This window comes from Culex quinquefasciatus, chromosome 2, assembly GCF_015732765.1.
Source record: "Culex quinquefasciatus strain JHB chromosome 2, VPISU_Cqui_1.0_pri_paternal, whole genome shotgun sequence".
NCBI classification, from domain to species: domain Eukaryota; kingdom Metazoa; phylum Arthropoda; class Insecta; order Diptera; family Culicidae; genus Culex; species Culex quinquefasciatus.
In genome coordinates this window covers 135,969,824-135,986,057 of record NC_051862.1, presented here as the reverse complement: position 1 = coordinate 135,986,057, position 16,234 = coordinate 135,969,824, and the positions used below count along the sequence as shown (strand labels likewise).

Here is a 16,234-nt window from a genome sequence, read left to right as displayed (position 1 = left end):
ATGGATGTTCCCTTGTTTTTTTTTTAATTTAAAATAATGTTACCTTTGGATTTCCATTATTTAATGTTTTATTAAAGAAACACGTTTTTAACCTTTTTTCTTTACGTTAAATTTTTAAAGTTGTGATTTCCCTACAATTTAAAATGAAAAAGTGACATTACGCCAGAAAAGTGGAAAATTACACATTCTCAGAGGTAAAATTTTCTAACATAAAGATGTACCCATTTTCATGTTTCCAGGTATGAATACTCAATTTTATCACAAAATACCGTATACATTCCAGACTCGATTATCCGAAGCCTCGATTATCCGAAGTTTCGATTATCCGAAGTTCGATTATCCGAAGGTTTGTATGGGACTTCGGATAATCAAATCACGAACAAAAAGTTTTTTTTTCGTTTTTTTTTTCTTTTTCTTGTTTTAAACATCAAATTCGAGTTCTGCGACCCCATTTTAGTCAAATTTGAATAGTTGATTGCTTATTAAATAATAAAATGCATTTTTTCAATATTTCGTCACCGCCATATTGGCCGCCATCTTGGATTAAAAAAATGTAAATCACTTTAGCGTAGTTTAGGGGTCATACTTAAGCGCGACAATCAAAAATAAGACAACGAAAAAAAAAATTTTCGTGGTTCGATTATGCGAAGTGAATTTTTTCCGAGGCCTTCCGATAATCGAGTCTGGAGTGTAATTTGAAAATACTCAAATTTTCATAATTTGCTATATGGATGTCAAACAATATCGCTTTAAAGAGTATAATATTCGGAAAATACCGTATTTTTCGAAAATACTCATATTTTCATAACTCACAATATAGGTATCAAACGAAACAAAACTTTGAATGCAGTTTGAATTTATTCAGGTGTTTTTTATTAAAATACTCAATTTTCACAAATTACTTATTGTTTTAATAATATGCAATGTGTAAGCGATTTAGAAATTTTGTTTTTAAGTAAAATAATAAAATTTTCACAAAATAATTCAATTCTAAAAATCGCATTTTAAAATTCTTGCACAAAAAAAAATTCAATAAAATTGAAAATACAAAATTTCGTTTCATTTGATACCCATATAATGCAAATTATGAAAATTTAAGTATTTTCTTTAAAAAAATTGAATTTTGCGAAAATTGGAGTATTTTACAAAAAAAAATACAAAAAGTAGTGAAAATGCATACATAATTTCGCTTCGTTTGATACCCAAAAAAAACGAAACAATGATAACACTAGATTATCGCGTTTTTTTGAAAATCAATTTTCTACAAAGATTTTGCATAAAAACTCTATCAGGGCAAATGTTTCTATTTTAAGCCTTATACGAATATTGGACCTAACAAACTTAGTTCTACAAAAAATCTTAACTCTAGAAATACTTCCGGGATAATCCTCCTCTTTGGTGCTATCCAAAGACGATTATTTTTTAACTTCAAATTAAAAATTAGGTCCTAAATAGGTCAATCTACCCTATTGGAAATTGACAGTTAAGACCACCGTAATTTTTTTTTTCAATTTATCAGACTCGAAGCTTCAGATAATTTGTCTAATTCGAGATCCCCATTGTAATAAATATTTACAAAAAGAATTTTTGTGTACATTACCGTACATACAATTTTTCTCTCTAACGATAATGGAAACCTTTCTTACATATATTACAATATGAAAAACAAGAAAAGCCAAAAAAGAACTAAGCAAAAATATCAATCAAAAGCTTGGTAAAAACAAAAACTTGTTTATAATACATTAAAAACAAAAGTACCAACAACTAAATAGAAACTAACAAAACAAATCAACCAGTTAGGAAAGTAAGATACGAATTAAGGAGGTATTAGACTATGACAAAATAACGAATTCGCACTTTTTGACAGTTTGCCTGCAAACAAGTTTGCGAGTTTGGCAAACTATCAAACACAAAAAAATCCAAGTTTGTTATTTGTTTGTCATAGTCTAATACCTCCTTCAGGAAAGTGTGTAAGTTTGTTAGTAAGAATGAAACGAAACAGTGTTCTTGAAAACAGCAAAATTTTTGAAATGTCAAAAAGGGGGGGATGAAAATAAGTGCTCTTGTGACTTTCGGAGGGGGATGATTCGGACGCGTTTTCGATTTGATCTGTGTCAACTTTTTCGGCTCTCTCACCTGACATGGTTCGTTAAATGCTCTTTGCGCATAAATTTCTTCTCGCAATAGGTGCAATGATAGGGCGTCTCGCCAGTGTGCAGCCTGTGTGTTGAAGAAGGGGGTGGAATTGTTTGGTTTTGGTTTAGTAGAGAAACAGTACGACATTTTTGATATTTATTTTATGATGATTTTTGGAGGGTGGATATTTTGAGGGGAAGTGACAGATGGCTTGGGAGACAGATGCAGGGAGGGGGGGAGAACGAACATAACATTTTTGAGGGTTTTGGGATTGAAAGGAACTTAAATTTTGTAATGAACCCGGCTTTTTGATAATTGTTTACAGAAAATTGTGATCGATTTTGTAGCAGAAATCATTTCGCTTCGCTGCTGGAGCTAATTTTTAAAAACATTCAGAAGGTTTGGTGCAACTACGAACTGAAACCCGTTAACTGTTTGGACTTAACTTTAAGTTGGTTGGCGTTGTGAAGGGAAATGCCTTAAAAACTATGTGTTTTTTTTTTGTTTGTTTTGGTTAACAATGCATAACAACACATCATCCTCACCTGGTGTGATTCGTCAAATGCTCTTTTCTGGTAAACTTCTTCTGGCAATACGAGCACTGATAGGGAGTCTCGCCCGTGTGCAATCTGAATCAGAAAGAGAGGCGGGAAAGAGAGAGAGAGCGTGGCAAGCAGAACAGAAGAGAGAAAGAGAGAGAGAGAGAATGACAACAACATTTTAGAAGCTTGGAATCAACAACAAAAATGGTCAAATTGAACGGATAATGTGTTGTGAATGAAATGGATTTGGGAAATTTCTTCGAATTTGATCTTGAATTTTGTTTGATTTTTAGGAGAATGCTTTAGCAAAAAATAAGTCCCCGGTTCGGAATGTTTTCAATTTTTAAAAAAGTTCGTACTTCAAAAAATCGATATCTGCGACTTGTGAACAATCATGCTGAGAAACGATACCACAGACAAACGAACGCAAATTTCTGTTTGAAAAGTTCAAGTGCTGCCACCTTGTGAGCAATTTTGCAACTAGCTCAACTGTCAAACGTCTGTGACTCTCACTGCCTAAAGCAAGAGAACAATTGAGAGAACGGGAGAGCGGCCCGTTACCGCCGGGGTCTTAATTCCTGCTAAGCTTCGCGCTCCAAATTCACAGCGTTCAAAATGGCCGCCAGCTGTCACATTTTTCTTTGTAAACAACATGGAACGAGGACGAGGTTAATGGTGAGTGAGGCGGTGAAGTTTTTTAGAGGGGTGGAAGGTGAATTGGGTGACAGGGGGACACGATTCTCACCTGACGTGGTTCGTGAGGTGTTCTTTTCTGGTGAACTTCTTTTCGCAAAAGTTGCACTGGTAAGGAGTTTCCCCGGTGTGCAGTCTGCGTTCAGGAGCGCGCGAGAATCAGGTGGGAAGTTTTGGTGTGGTTGGTTATGAAAAAGAAAATTCAACACAGTTAGCGATCTGACCTTTTTTGGGGTCTTTCACATCCAAGAACTAGATCTCTCGCTTTTGAGAGTTTAAAAACATAGAAAAACATCGAAAAATCGAGGGTGACTTGGGAATCTAGTAGTGAGGTGCCGAGAGGTCTTAACTTAAACTTCAACTCTAACGAGTGTGGCTAGGCCTCACCTGAGATGGTTCGTGAGATGTTCTTTGCGAGTGAACTTCTTGGAACAGTACGTACACTGATACGGCGTCTCGCCGGTGTGTAATCTACGGACGGGAGAAGGCAGGAAGAGGAGTTTTAGAGACCTTCGAATGGTTCTTTTTCCAGCGCTGTGAGGATGATGGATCGTATGCGAGGGGGGTGTTCGATGATGAGATTAAGCGTTGAATTTAAAAGCAACGCTCAAATTTCAGAAGTAACTCGATTCAATTTTCAACAATTTTCAAAAATGCTGGGAATAGGAAAATGAGAGGGGAAGGGAGTAGGTGCCGTACAACTAAACCCGGGCAGACGGTAATAACAAAATTCATGCCATTTCAATAACAAATACTGTTAAAATAACAAAATGTGTTATGGAATATTCTAGCAAAATCCATTTTTGCATAAGAGTTTAATAACAGTTTATGTTATCATAACAAAATTTGGTCTGATATTGGTTGAAAACCAAAACAACTTGGGAATAACAAGTTTTGTTATGGAAAAATAACTCCAACTGTTATTAAGATGGTCGGATTAGTTGTTAAAATAACAACAAAGAATAACAAAGATTTGTTCGAAGAATAACTCAAAAGGTTATTAGTCTGTTATTACAATAACAATCCAACAACAAAAAAATATAACGGCGAATAACAAAACATGTTATAAATAACATAGAATGTTATTTACCTAATATTTTCAAACATCAAAAAATGTTATTCCCACGTTATTTCCGTCTGCTCGGGAACAACGAACAGTAGAGCGTATGGTAAGCAAAAGATATATCACCTGATGTGGTTCGTGAGATGTTCTTTGCGAGCAAACTTCTTCGTACAGTAAGTGCAATGGTACGGCGTTTCACCGGTGTGTAATCTGGAAGATTCGCCGAGATTGGAGGTCACGGAAAGTAAAATTTTGTATCCGATTAGAAGCTGATTAAGTCTCTCTCTCAAAATTTCACGGTACAACGAAACGAGGGGGGGTTTGGCAGGCAGATGACAACGAGCAGAACGTGTTAGTAGGACGAGGATGATGTGTGTGTGTTTTAGGTGCAGGTGAGGTATGATATGTGAGGTTCAACCGGCCACTTTGGCCACCAGATGTCACTTTTGGGGAGAGAAATCTGATGGTTTGTTCCAAAACTACAAATTTACAACAGAGTGGCTACATTTTGAATACTTTTTACTACCACCATTACAGCTTGAACAGTCCCACATGAACAGGAACAAATTTTGATCACACCAATCAGTACACTAAAGTGACAAATCTGTTCATCTGTGACCATAAAATGAATAGTTACTTTAACTGTGTCCAATTTTTGTTACATGAATTCAGTAGATCACCCAATGGTTCTGCGATGGCCAAAACTCTCGCGTGAACTTTTCGCGATGGTAGATTTTTCCACCACTGCAAATTGTACTAAATTTTGACATTGAGCGATCTACCCTAGCCAGATTTCATAGGATTCGAACCAAAAATTATGGAGTTCAGAAAATTAAAGGGAATAAAACTGATTTTTTTTAAAGAATGATTGATGTACGAGAAACGAAAGGAGGAGCGGGTTACACGCTTGGGGACAAGGTCGAACTAGTCGGAAGCCTCTCACCTGGTGTGATTGGTTAAATGCTCTTTACGCGTAAACTTCTTCTGGCAGTACGTACATTGAAAGGGAGTTTCTCCGGTATGCAATCTGTTTACGGATTATACGGTATAGATAGAGATAGAGATAGACGGGTCGAAAAGATCGGTACAGTTCTGGACACAGGGACAGGGAACGCGTCGCAGCGGGTCAACAACCTTTGAGGTTAGAATTTTGTACTAAAACACGCCATGCGTCCCAAAACATGCCAATTGGGGGTTGTTGACCTGCGACGACCAGTTCAGAGCGGGGTGGTATTCTACCCAAACAAATCTACAAAATGAACGCCACTACTGGGATCACACACTACGGAAAAAAACTACGGAATACAGAGTTAAAGAATCTCGCTAATTTCTGCGTCGGCGTCTGTTTTTTTTAGTACAAGTTCTAGGTTTAGTCTGGGTTGCGTTTACGTTAGCCCGAAACCAATACAGGGGGAGAGGTAGCAATTTTGCGAAGCAGGTCACTCCCGCACGTAAGGTCCAAACCAATTCTTGTGTCTGATTGTTTTGCTTTTTTGTGGGGATGGGGAAAATTTTGACAACTCAGTGTTGGTTGTGGTGGTTCTTGTCTTGGCTGTTGCACGGTTCGAGGCTGTACTAAAAAACTCTATTTGATGGCAACAATGGCGCGTGATGATGGTGATTGGTGATTTGAACGGGACGGGACTTTAGGGTTGTGGGTAGACACAGAGACAAGGACAAAGCGTTGGTTGGCACCTCACCTGACGTGGTTTTTCAAGTGTTCTTTTCGCATAAATTTCTTCTCACAATAGGTGCAATGATAGGGGGTCTCTCCAGTGTGCAATCTGTTGAGTAAGATACATTGTTTGTACAGAGACCTAGAGAGAGATGGAGGGAGAAGAGACCCGAAACCGCTCCACACTAAACTTCAACCCCACAAAAGACTACAACCAAGGGGTAGGACGTAGATTCCGTACAAAATTTCTCCCAGAAACCTTTGGACACAAAATTTTTACATTCACGGACGGGACGAGGGGGGCGCTTTTGCTCACGTGCTCTCACCTTGTGTGGTTCGTTAAATGCTCTTTTCGCGTGAATTTTTTGTCACAGTACGTGCACTGGTAAGGGGTCTCTCCGGTGTGCAATCTGTCAAAATGGGATCATAAAGTTAGGAACCGGTACGAGGGAAGAGGAGCAGGAAAGCCACTCTCCATGAAAAGAAAACTTTCGGGAGGGATCGCCATATAAAGTTTGAGGACTAAAAGTCCTTCCAGTGTTGCCAACTTTCAAGATTCCCAGTTACAATTCGAATTTAGAATTTTTTCTCAATTATAACCAGCAGGTTCAGTACAAAACAAAAGAATGAAAAACGATACGAAATTCAAAATTCAAACTGACCGTTAACCCTCTACTGCCCAAATTTTTTTTTCGAAAATATTTATTTTTCCCGTGTTTAGGAGGTCATTTTGAGCAACTTTTGTTCTACGAAAAACTTTACTTCTCTTGTTTTATGTTTTTCTTGTTTCATTTTTAGTATTTTAATTTGCATTTATCTTGTTTAGTTTATGTTTGTTTTTGGTAGTATTTGGCCTACTCTACCATCTAATATAATTACATTTCGCCTATCTAATTTTTTCATGTTTTTACAGTCACTTTTAAATTTTTGCATGTTTTTCACATTTTCTGCCATAGAATCGCACCATCATCATTTAAATTGCAAAAAATGCGTAGAGGCATAGTCTGGGACACTACAAAAATTACTGCATACTTCTTTTTACTGAAAATATAGGAAATGTTAGTAAAAAACACAGCCAAAGTTGACCCCTAAAAAAATGACATTTTTAAAAACATTGGCAAAGTCACATAAAACAAGTTAAACTTCCAACCCTGAAATTTTCCAAAATTTTAAGAGTTCTTCTTTCCAATGCTTTTTAAATATCAAAAATCGGTTGGAAAATTGATTTTTGGCGATTTTTTAGATCGAAGCCCGTCTAAAGGCGGGGTTAGGTTGTAGAGGGTTAAACCAGCCAATTTCCAAACAGAATTGAGTTTTACGTCTGTTTGTCTGTGCACTTTTGTTGGGAAGGACTTTAATCCTAACAATCCCTCCCGAAGGGTTTCTGTTCGCGGGAAGCGGAAGGAGCATTCCCGGAATCCCACTTCCGAATCTTCCTTGTATTTTATTTTTCAAGAATCAACAAACAGTTAAATTTCAGTTTTAACAAAAAGCCGGGTTGGAAAGCCAGGATTCCGGGAATTGTCACAGAATCATAAAATAGGAGTGAAACGGGGAACTTTTGAGGGGGGAAATTGGGAGATATTCGGTTCGGTTTCCGCTCACCTGACATGATTCGTTAAATGCTCTTTTCGCGTGAACTTTTTCTCGCAATAGGTACACTGATAGGGGGTCTCGCCGGTGTGTAGTCTGTGGGTTCGAGTTGACATTACGAGGGACGAAGATGGGGAAAGAATAAAAATACGATTGATTAAATGTCCGGAGATCGGGGACATCACGAAGTTTGATGCGGGGTAAAATAAGCACTTTTATTCGGGTGAACACAAGGTGTTATTGGATGGGTTCGAATTTTGGCGCGTCACTTTGTTTTACTTCAATTTGATAGTTGGAAGTCTGAAAATGTGGTGCCTTTCCATTTGGGTTCTAGGGTGGTTCCGATTGGTTACCAGAAGTGATGGAAGTAATTCAAAACATAAAATATTCCAACATAACTTTATTGATCTTGCAAAATTATGAATTGTTTATTTGATTATTTTTACAAAAATCGAAAAAGATGTATTAAAAATGCATTAAGTTTTGTTTGGAATTTCTTGATTTTACAAAAAAAAAGAAATAAAAAAAACTTTGCACTGCGATATTTATACTTAAACAATAAATCAAGAAAAAAGTTGTAGTTTTGGAATGTTGAATATTAACTAATTTCCGATGTAATTTTACTTCAATTTATGTAAAATATATAAAATAACACATAAAAAGATGTTAATTGACACATTTCACCTAAAAAAAGTAAATTTACACATTTACACATAAAAATATGTACATTTACATATAAATTCTTGTAATTTTACACATTTACACTTTAAAAGATGTAATTTTTACATAAAATCTGTCAACATCCTAGATGGGATTTTTTACGGTGTGGCTCTGCACAGAAAACAAAGTAAAATTTTGGAAGGTCAACATTATTTTTAATTTTTTAAGTTTTTTTTTTACTTTTCTGATGTAATTTTTCCTCAATTTATTTAAAAACGGGTAAAATAAATTTACACATTTTAAGGGGTAATATTTCAAATCAGTAACGTGGTTAAGAAATTATAGAGAATTTATATTTTGGTCAGAACATTTTTGCTGTATTTTGTGAAATTTGAAGATGTGATTATTTTATTAATGTAAAATAAAAAAATATAAAAATTACAATAACAAGACATAGTCTTCACATTTAAATGAAAAAAGTGTTTTAAAATGCATTTTACACTTGTTCAGTTGTTTTGCAATCATTAGTTTTCAAAAAATCTAAGATCTGACAAAAACAAAAATTGTATCGAAAAAAAAGATTTTGAATTGAAAATTTTCAAAAAATCTTAAGATTTTTTAATAAACCCAAACATGCTAAAAATGATTTTAAACGCAGGAGAATGTATTTTAATTTGATTTCAGCTGGTTGCACTTGATTTTTCATTGAAATTTTGAATTTTATTGTAAAAATATTTTTTTTTGCCCCCTGATTTTCGAGCCAATTTTGAAGGGGGTGACAAAAACTTTTAAAAATATTTGTACCAGCCTAATTATAGTGAAAAATTTTAATCTACGCAAACTTATACGAGGTAAAATGAGACAAAAAAACCTCTTATATGATGTAATTTTACATAAATTTCTACTGAAAAAGTGACATAGATGTTATTTTATCTGAGAATATGTGTAATATTACACTTTTTTAATAATTTGGTTTTTCCACTATGATTAATGTAATATTACATCATAAAAGGGGTTCTATGAAGCCTATCAATTTTATACATTCTAAATTTACCCAATATTGTACTGTGTGTAAGATTTTTAAAGGTAGCAATTGTCTTTGTTTAAACCACAATCCACTCAATTTTAATTTATTTTTTGAAAAAATAAATGTAACCAGTAACGCCAACAATAACGATTAATTACAACAAAATTTTAGCATTATTTGGAGTCATCTGAATATTGTACACACCAATTTTAGTAGTTCAATCAAAATTCAGTAAGAAATTTCAAAATCACGAAGCATTCACACAGTGAATGATTTTTTGCTCTCTATTTCTGTCTGCTTGTCTGTGGTTAATATTCTAATGCCCACTGAGTCGATCTGGCTCAAGATCGAGCCTGAATCGAATCGAAGCTCGAGCCAAAATTCTCATTGAGTGAATGAATCTTGTTTCGAATTGCAAGTATGAACCTTTATATATCTATTTTCAGGTTTCAATATCAAATAATGTTAACTCTTGCACAGTAAAAGAAATGTGTTACCTCTTTTATGATGTAATATTACCTCAATTTAATCTGAAAAAGTGGAATTACAACAGAAACGTGGTAAATTTACAAATTTTCAGATGAAAAATGGCAAATTTTTTCGGACTTAAAAGATGTACTCATTCCTAGATGTAGAATAACCATGATTTTTTTTACTGTGTGCCTATAATTATTGTTTTCCGTTATTTTGAAAAGCACAATAGTATATGATTCTTTTTATTAAAATCATTACAAGGTTAAATAAAAGAATTAATCTGGAAAAATAGAATTTGATACAAGTAAATTTATCTGATCTGTATGTAATTTCACCTCAATTTATGAGGATAAAATAAAATTACATGGAAATAGATGTAAATTTACTCATCTGGACAGTGGAAAAGTTGCATATTTTCAGACAAAATTGCATTTTTTTAAAGCGTTTTTTTTCTGGATTCCCAAAGGTAAAATTACCATTATTTAAAAAAAATGCATTGCAACTATGTTTTAAGTCGATCGATTCTGAACCCTTTTCGGAACCACCCCAATTCCCATTTAACTGAGTCCTGCAGAAAAGGCGAGAGCTGCGTACAGAGTTTAAGTTTGCGAGTTAGTTTTGTTTTCCAAGTATCAAATTTTTTGACGACGACGATTTTTTGGTCCAAACAGATGCGAATGCTTTTTTCGGGCAATAGGGAAGGTCGTGGGGGTGGGTTATGAATTAAACATCGAATGAAATCACAGTTAGCGAAATGAGCGGGGCATGAGTTTGGGAGACGGAACAACGCTCTCACCTTATGTGATACGTTAAACGCTCTTTTCTGGTAAATTTCTTATCACAATATGTGCACCGATAGGGGGTCTCTCCGGTGTGTATTCTGCAGGGGCGGGGTGGAATCGAGACGGAGCGAGGGACAGGCGGGGGAGAGATATCAAAAAGATAGACGGAGAGAGAGAGAGAGGGTGAGAATGTTGTTTTTTGTTTCTTGAACAAAGGTGAAACGGTTGGCTCTTTTTTGTTTTGCTTTCGATTAGTTGAAAAATCTAAATTTTGGAGAATGTACTGTACATTGCTTTCGCCTTAGCTCGACCAACAAGGACCGCTGAAAAGGGCACCAAATTCTCACCGAAAGCCAACTTTTTAAACAGGAATTTACTTAAATTTACAAGTGTAATAATAAAGGATAAGAGAGATGTCCTCACCTGATATGGTTCGTGAGATGTTCTTTGCGAGCAAACTTCTTCGAACAGTAAGTGCAATGGTACGGGGTTTCACCGGTGTGTAATCTACAAGCACGATTTTAGTAGTATCGATTAGAACCTGTTCTTAACACTGATCGCATAAATTCGGGTTTGTTTCGTGTGTGCAACAGAGAGTTTAAATTTTTAATAGGGTTGGCGACTAAAAGCGCTCTTTTCGTTTTTCTTTCTTTTCGGAAATTCGCTTCGCAGAATGATTGTTCACATTTCTAACATTTGTTTGTGATTATTTTTGGCAGAAGGAATAGTAAAAATTCCTTTCGGAAAAAAATAGACAAGTGGTCATGATAAAAAGGCCAAAATAATGTTTAAAAAAATGTGTGTGCAAACATTTTTCCAACTATCAAAAAACACGGGTCGCAATAGCTTAAAATTGCCAATTTCTTTCTCCATTTTTTGCTAAGTGTGTGTGTACTTTTTTCTCATTTTATGTTTTCTCAAAGAGAGTACACAAATGCAATTTCGATCAAGTTTAGCTTTTTTTTTGTTTGTTTGTTTCGTTCATGGGCAGGGGAAAAAAGAGAGGAAGGAAAGCAAATCAAACGCTCACCTTGTGTGAATCGTTAAACGCTCTCTTCTACTGAATTTCTTCTCGCAATATGTGCACTGATAGGGAGTCTCTCCAGTGTGCAATCTGTTGAAGAAAGAGAGATAGAGAGATAGAGAGAGAGAGACAAGATGTTGTTATGGTCGTGTGAGGACGCTTTAGATTACTTTTATATTTCATTTTTTTAGTGTGAGTTGTTTTACTTCTTCTTCCAGACATTACACCGAGTTATATGTATGTATAAGTGCGCGTCTCTACTTGTTCTTGCTCAATTTTGATCTTTACATTTACGCAATATGAGGAATTGCAATTTTGCGCGCGCTCTCTCAGAACAAACGAGGAAAATTAAAACAAAAAAAAATGAAGAAGTTTAACACGGTGCCTTGCGCGACTCTCTCTCACAATCGGAAGCGAAATTGAAATTTCCAAAATGTTACGTTTTGTTACGGTTCCAAAAAGAGTAGGGATTCATTTGGGTAACGGTAGGCCGAAACGTGCGAAAATCGGGCAATTCGCCCTTTTCAAATTTAAATTTTGACAAAATAAACAACCAAATCTCTCTCTTCAAGTCCCCCACGCCAACAATCATTCTTCATGTTCTGCGAATTTTGACATTTTAGCATTGTGGAAATTGCAACTGACCAACCAAAATTGTTAGCCTCGTCCGAAAATTGGTTTGCACATACACACACAACAAAACCCGCGCACACACACACGCACGAAAGAACTTTACAAGGTTCGTCTCCTCACAGAAAACTTTTTTTTTGTAAATTTAGAGGTTAGAATTCTGTGTCACACTTAATCAGCTAACCAACCGCTCACCTGACATGGTTCGTTAAATGCTCTTTGCGGGTAAATTTTTTCTCACAATAGGTACAGTGATAGGGCGTCTCACCGGTGTGCAATCTGTTTTAGGGGAGGAGAAACGGGTTTAAGAAATGGGAACTACTTTTAATTTGTTTGCCTGGTTACTGGAACAAGTGTTTCTTTAGGGGAAAGAGGTTTGCTCGCAAAATTTGAGGAAGTGGAAAAGAACCATTGGACCAAGCTATATGGAGACCAAATTTGGTTTATCGTTTTCAAATATTTTTCATCAAGTGACAGTTAAAAATAACCGTTTCAATGCCTTAACCTTCCTTATGTTTTGTTTATTTGTGTAACAAGAACTTTAAGTTTTTTTTCATTGATTTTTAACACCCAAACTTGGGCGGCCAAATCCTCTGTCAAAGTTGTCAAACGGTTTGTTAACGGTGCACATCAACCAAAGCTTTTGCACCAAGATTTTTGTTACAGACATTTGAGCATCTTATAAAGTACGGGAACATTCGATACATTTTTTTATTCATCCTCTGAAGTACTGTCTACAAAATGATTTGCAACATAGTTTGACTATTTTTTTATTTTTCGTAAGTTTTACAATGTTGGAATAAGAAGACAACAACTTCCGTGGTTGCTGTGCACCCTTAAGTCGAAAAAAACTATCAAAATGGCATCAATTTAACACAATGGGGGTCCAAGCTTATAAAAAATCAGGGAAGGCAAAAATATTCAAAAAAAATTATAAAATTTACGAAAATTATAGCCTAAAGGTGACTCAAAAACGGTGCACTTTACCCAAAATTCGGTGGTGGTGGTTTTCAATTTATATTCAATTTGATAAAGCTTTTCAAAATCACATTTCACCATCTATTTTGATACATTAAAATTAAAAAAATGATAGCAAATTTAAATTTAACATAAGTTTTAAAAAGAGTTATCAGAAGATAAGCATAAGTGCCCACCAGTAGTTGCTCAACCGTTATTGACCAGGATCTCCAAAAGATACATTCACTCGATTAGGATTAGTTAATCTGCTATTTACTCATAAGTTTAACGTCGGCATAAAGTTTTCATGCAAAACAAGAAATTTTGATTTTTTTTAAAGATTTTTAAAACATACTTGGAGAAAATTTTATTTTAACTCTTTTTGCATATTTTCTTTGAACTTTTGAACGAATAATTTATTTTTTTTAACAAATCTAAAAGTTTTCAAGATTGGTTTATTTGCTTATTTTAATACAAATTAAAAAAAATCAGTAATAAAATATAATAGTTCTCAAGATTTTTGCAAATTATTTCGCGATTTTTTAATTTGTATTTTTTTTTATTTGGATCCATACTATGTGAAAAGAAGCAATTTTGCATCATAAGTTTTTTATACAAGCCTTCAAACTATTTTGTGGGCTGGTAAAACAAAATGGTTATTTAATATATGAAAATCTGTATCTTGAGACGGGTTTTTCTTATCAATTTGGTGTCTTCGGCTAAGTTGTAGATTATAATAAGGACAATTCAGAAAAAAATAGCAATACTCTTAAAAAAATATCGATTGTTTAGCTTTTTTAAATACTACATATTAGTAAAAAAAAACTATTAAAATTTAAAAAAATAAATTTGCGATCGAAAAGTACGTTACCGATTTTTGATAAAGTGGACTCTTTTGATTATAGTCACTTTGAGGTTCAAATTTTCGAAAATTGTATCGAAAGCCCCAAAAAATCGAGAATAGGAAATCGATGAAAATTAGCTTTTTCTAAATATCACCTGATCAGCCTCTTATTTTAAACTCACAGCAAAAAAATGTGTAAATTTGGAAGGTGTAATTTTGGAAGGTTGAATATTACCTCTTTTATGATGAACTTTTACCTCTATTTAGACTGAAAAAGCGACATTACATCAGAATAGTGGTAAAATTACACATTTTTTCGGACATAAAAAATGTACCCATTTCCAGATGTAATATTACCATGATTTTTAATTTGTATTTTTTTTATTTGAATGAAACTGTGCTGATATTTCGAACTTCATAGGTTTGATTTATTATTTCAAAAAACTACACATTTGTGAAATTTTCAGACTTTTTCAAAGATTTTTTTTTTAAGTTTAAAATTTTAGTCTGAATTATGAAATGAGGTAAATTTTCTATTCGTAGACCTTTTCAAACGTTATGCTTGATTATAATTTTTTAAATTATTTTCATTGAAAAGATCATTGAAAATTCATTCAAAGTCGAACGAATGTTTAAAAAAATACCGATTTTCGATTATTTTTTTTATGGGACTCAAAAAGACATTCTTTCAGTGTGATGCAAAATCTGGTTCTCAAGATATGATTTTTTGAAAAAAAGTAAAATTTGAAAACTAAATTAAATTTACAATCAAAAAGTACTTTACCGATTTTTGACAAAATGGACCCTTATGGTGTTATAGTCACTTTGAGGATAAAATTTTCGAAAATTTTATCGAAAGCCCCAAAAAAAAACTTTTTGAAAGGCTGAGAAAATTTCCTACAACTCTTTGAGATTTCGAAAATGAGGCAATTAGTCAAAAATAGGAAATTGATGAAAATAAGCTTTTTCTAAATGTCACCTAATCAGCCTCTTATTTTAAATTTAAGTCTAAAATTTGAAATAAGGTAAATTTTCTATTTGTGGACCTTTTCAAAAGTTATGCTTGATTTTAATTTTTTTTAATTGTTTGCATTGAAAAGATCATTGAAAATTTATTCAAAGTCGAACCAATATTTTCCGAGAAATCGTCGGATGAAAAAATCTTTCATTTTAAAGTTTAAAAAATTTGGGTCAAGTCAACTTTTATTTTCATATAAAAATATTATGTGCATTCACTGAGACAAAAAGGGAAAGAGGTTTAGACATTCTTATCAATAAATTTAAGAAAAAATGATGGTTCGATGAATGAATGATTTGTAATATTTTCAGGAGAAATTTAAATTTCACTTATATAACCACACAATTGAACGTAATCTAGGGCAGAATTAAATTTTAAGAAATTTATATTGCTTTACCTTTCTTTTCTGGAATATAAAAATCGTCCAATAATTCATATTCAAATTGTCGAAACACTTGATTGTAAATTAAAATTCCCATGTATTCTGAAAATTTTATTAAATTAAAAATTGGAAGAAATTTCAAGAAAGGACTCTAGAAACATCCAGAACATTAAGATGAATATGTAGTATATTCAACAACCTTTACAGGAAATAATAAACAAACAAAGTAAAGCTAAGGCACCGTGCACTTAAAATAATATTTTGTAAAATATTTACAGTAATTCAATATGTTAATGAAAGAAAAATTAAACCAAAATGTTTATAGTTGAACATCAATTCAAAAAATCTTCCAAAAAAAATTAAGATTAATACGATGTTTTATAAATTTATGACAAAATTGAAAGAAAAAACAAACTAAAAACTTGATTCGATTGGTCCAATGGAGTTCCTTTTCTGTTTACCCTGCACGCACTCCAAAAGGGCTAGAGTAATGCAGGGCAGATGCACTGGAAAAAATGTCTCGCTAGAATTGTTACATTTGACGCAACAAAGAAACAATCTTTTTACAAGAAATTGAGTAGATTATGAGTAGAGAAAAAAAAACGGGACGACTTTTTTGTCAATCAGCTCACCTGACATGATTCGTTAAATGTTCTTTTCGTGCGAATTTTTTCTCGCAATATGTGCAATGATAGGGAGTCTCTCCGGTATGCCATCTGTGGGTAGGTGGGCGG

At 33.9% G+C, this 16,234-nt stretch overlaps 1 protein-coding gene across 1 annotated transcript in view; it reads right to left on the bottom strand.

Moving 5' to 3' along the window:
- Nucleotides 1–16,234, bottom strand: part of LOC6038629 (zinc finger protein 845) — a 65,268-nt gene that overhangs the window by 18,150 nt on the left and 30,884 nt on the right. Inside the window, exons 13-26 of the mRNA XM_038250811.1 lie at nucleotides 16,133–16,216; nucleotides 12,495–12,578; nucleotides 11,676–11,759; nucleotides 11,069–11,152; nucleotides 10,660–10,743; nucleotides 7,715–7,798; nucleotides 6,436–6,519; nucleotides 6,135–6,218; nucleotides 5,378–5,461; nucleotides 4,561–4,644; nucleotides 3,759–3,842; nucleotides 3,424–3,507; nucleotides 2,682–2,765; nucleotides 2,137–2,220 (exon numbers count right to left, since the gene is read on the bottom strand). Coding sequence (XP_038106739.1) covers nucleotides 2,137–2,220; nucleotides 2,682–2,765; nucleotides 3,424–3,507; nucleotides 3,759–3,842; nucleotides 4,561–4,644; nucleotides 5,378–5,461; nucleotides 6,135–6,218; nucleotides 6,436–6,519; nucleotides 7,715–7,798; nucleotides 10,660–10,743; nucleotides 11,069–11,152; nucleotides 11,676–11,759; nucleotides 12,495–12,578; nucleotides 16,133–16,216 — 1,176 coding nt within the window. The remainder of the gene's footprint in view (nucleotides 1–2,136; nucleotides 2,221–2,681; nucleotides 2,766–3,423; nucleotides 3,508–3,758; nucleotides 3,843–4,560; nucleotides 4,645–5,377; nucleotides 5,462–6,134; nucleotides 6,219–6,435; nucleotides 6,520–7,714; nucleotides 7,799–10,659; nucleotides 10,744–11,068; nucleotides 11,153–11,675; nucleotides 11,760–12,494; nucleotides 12,579–16,132; nucleotides 16,217–16,234) is intronic.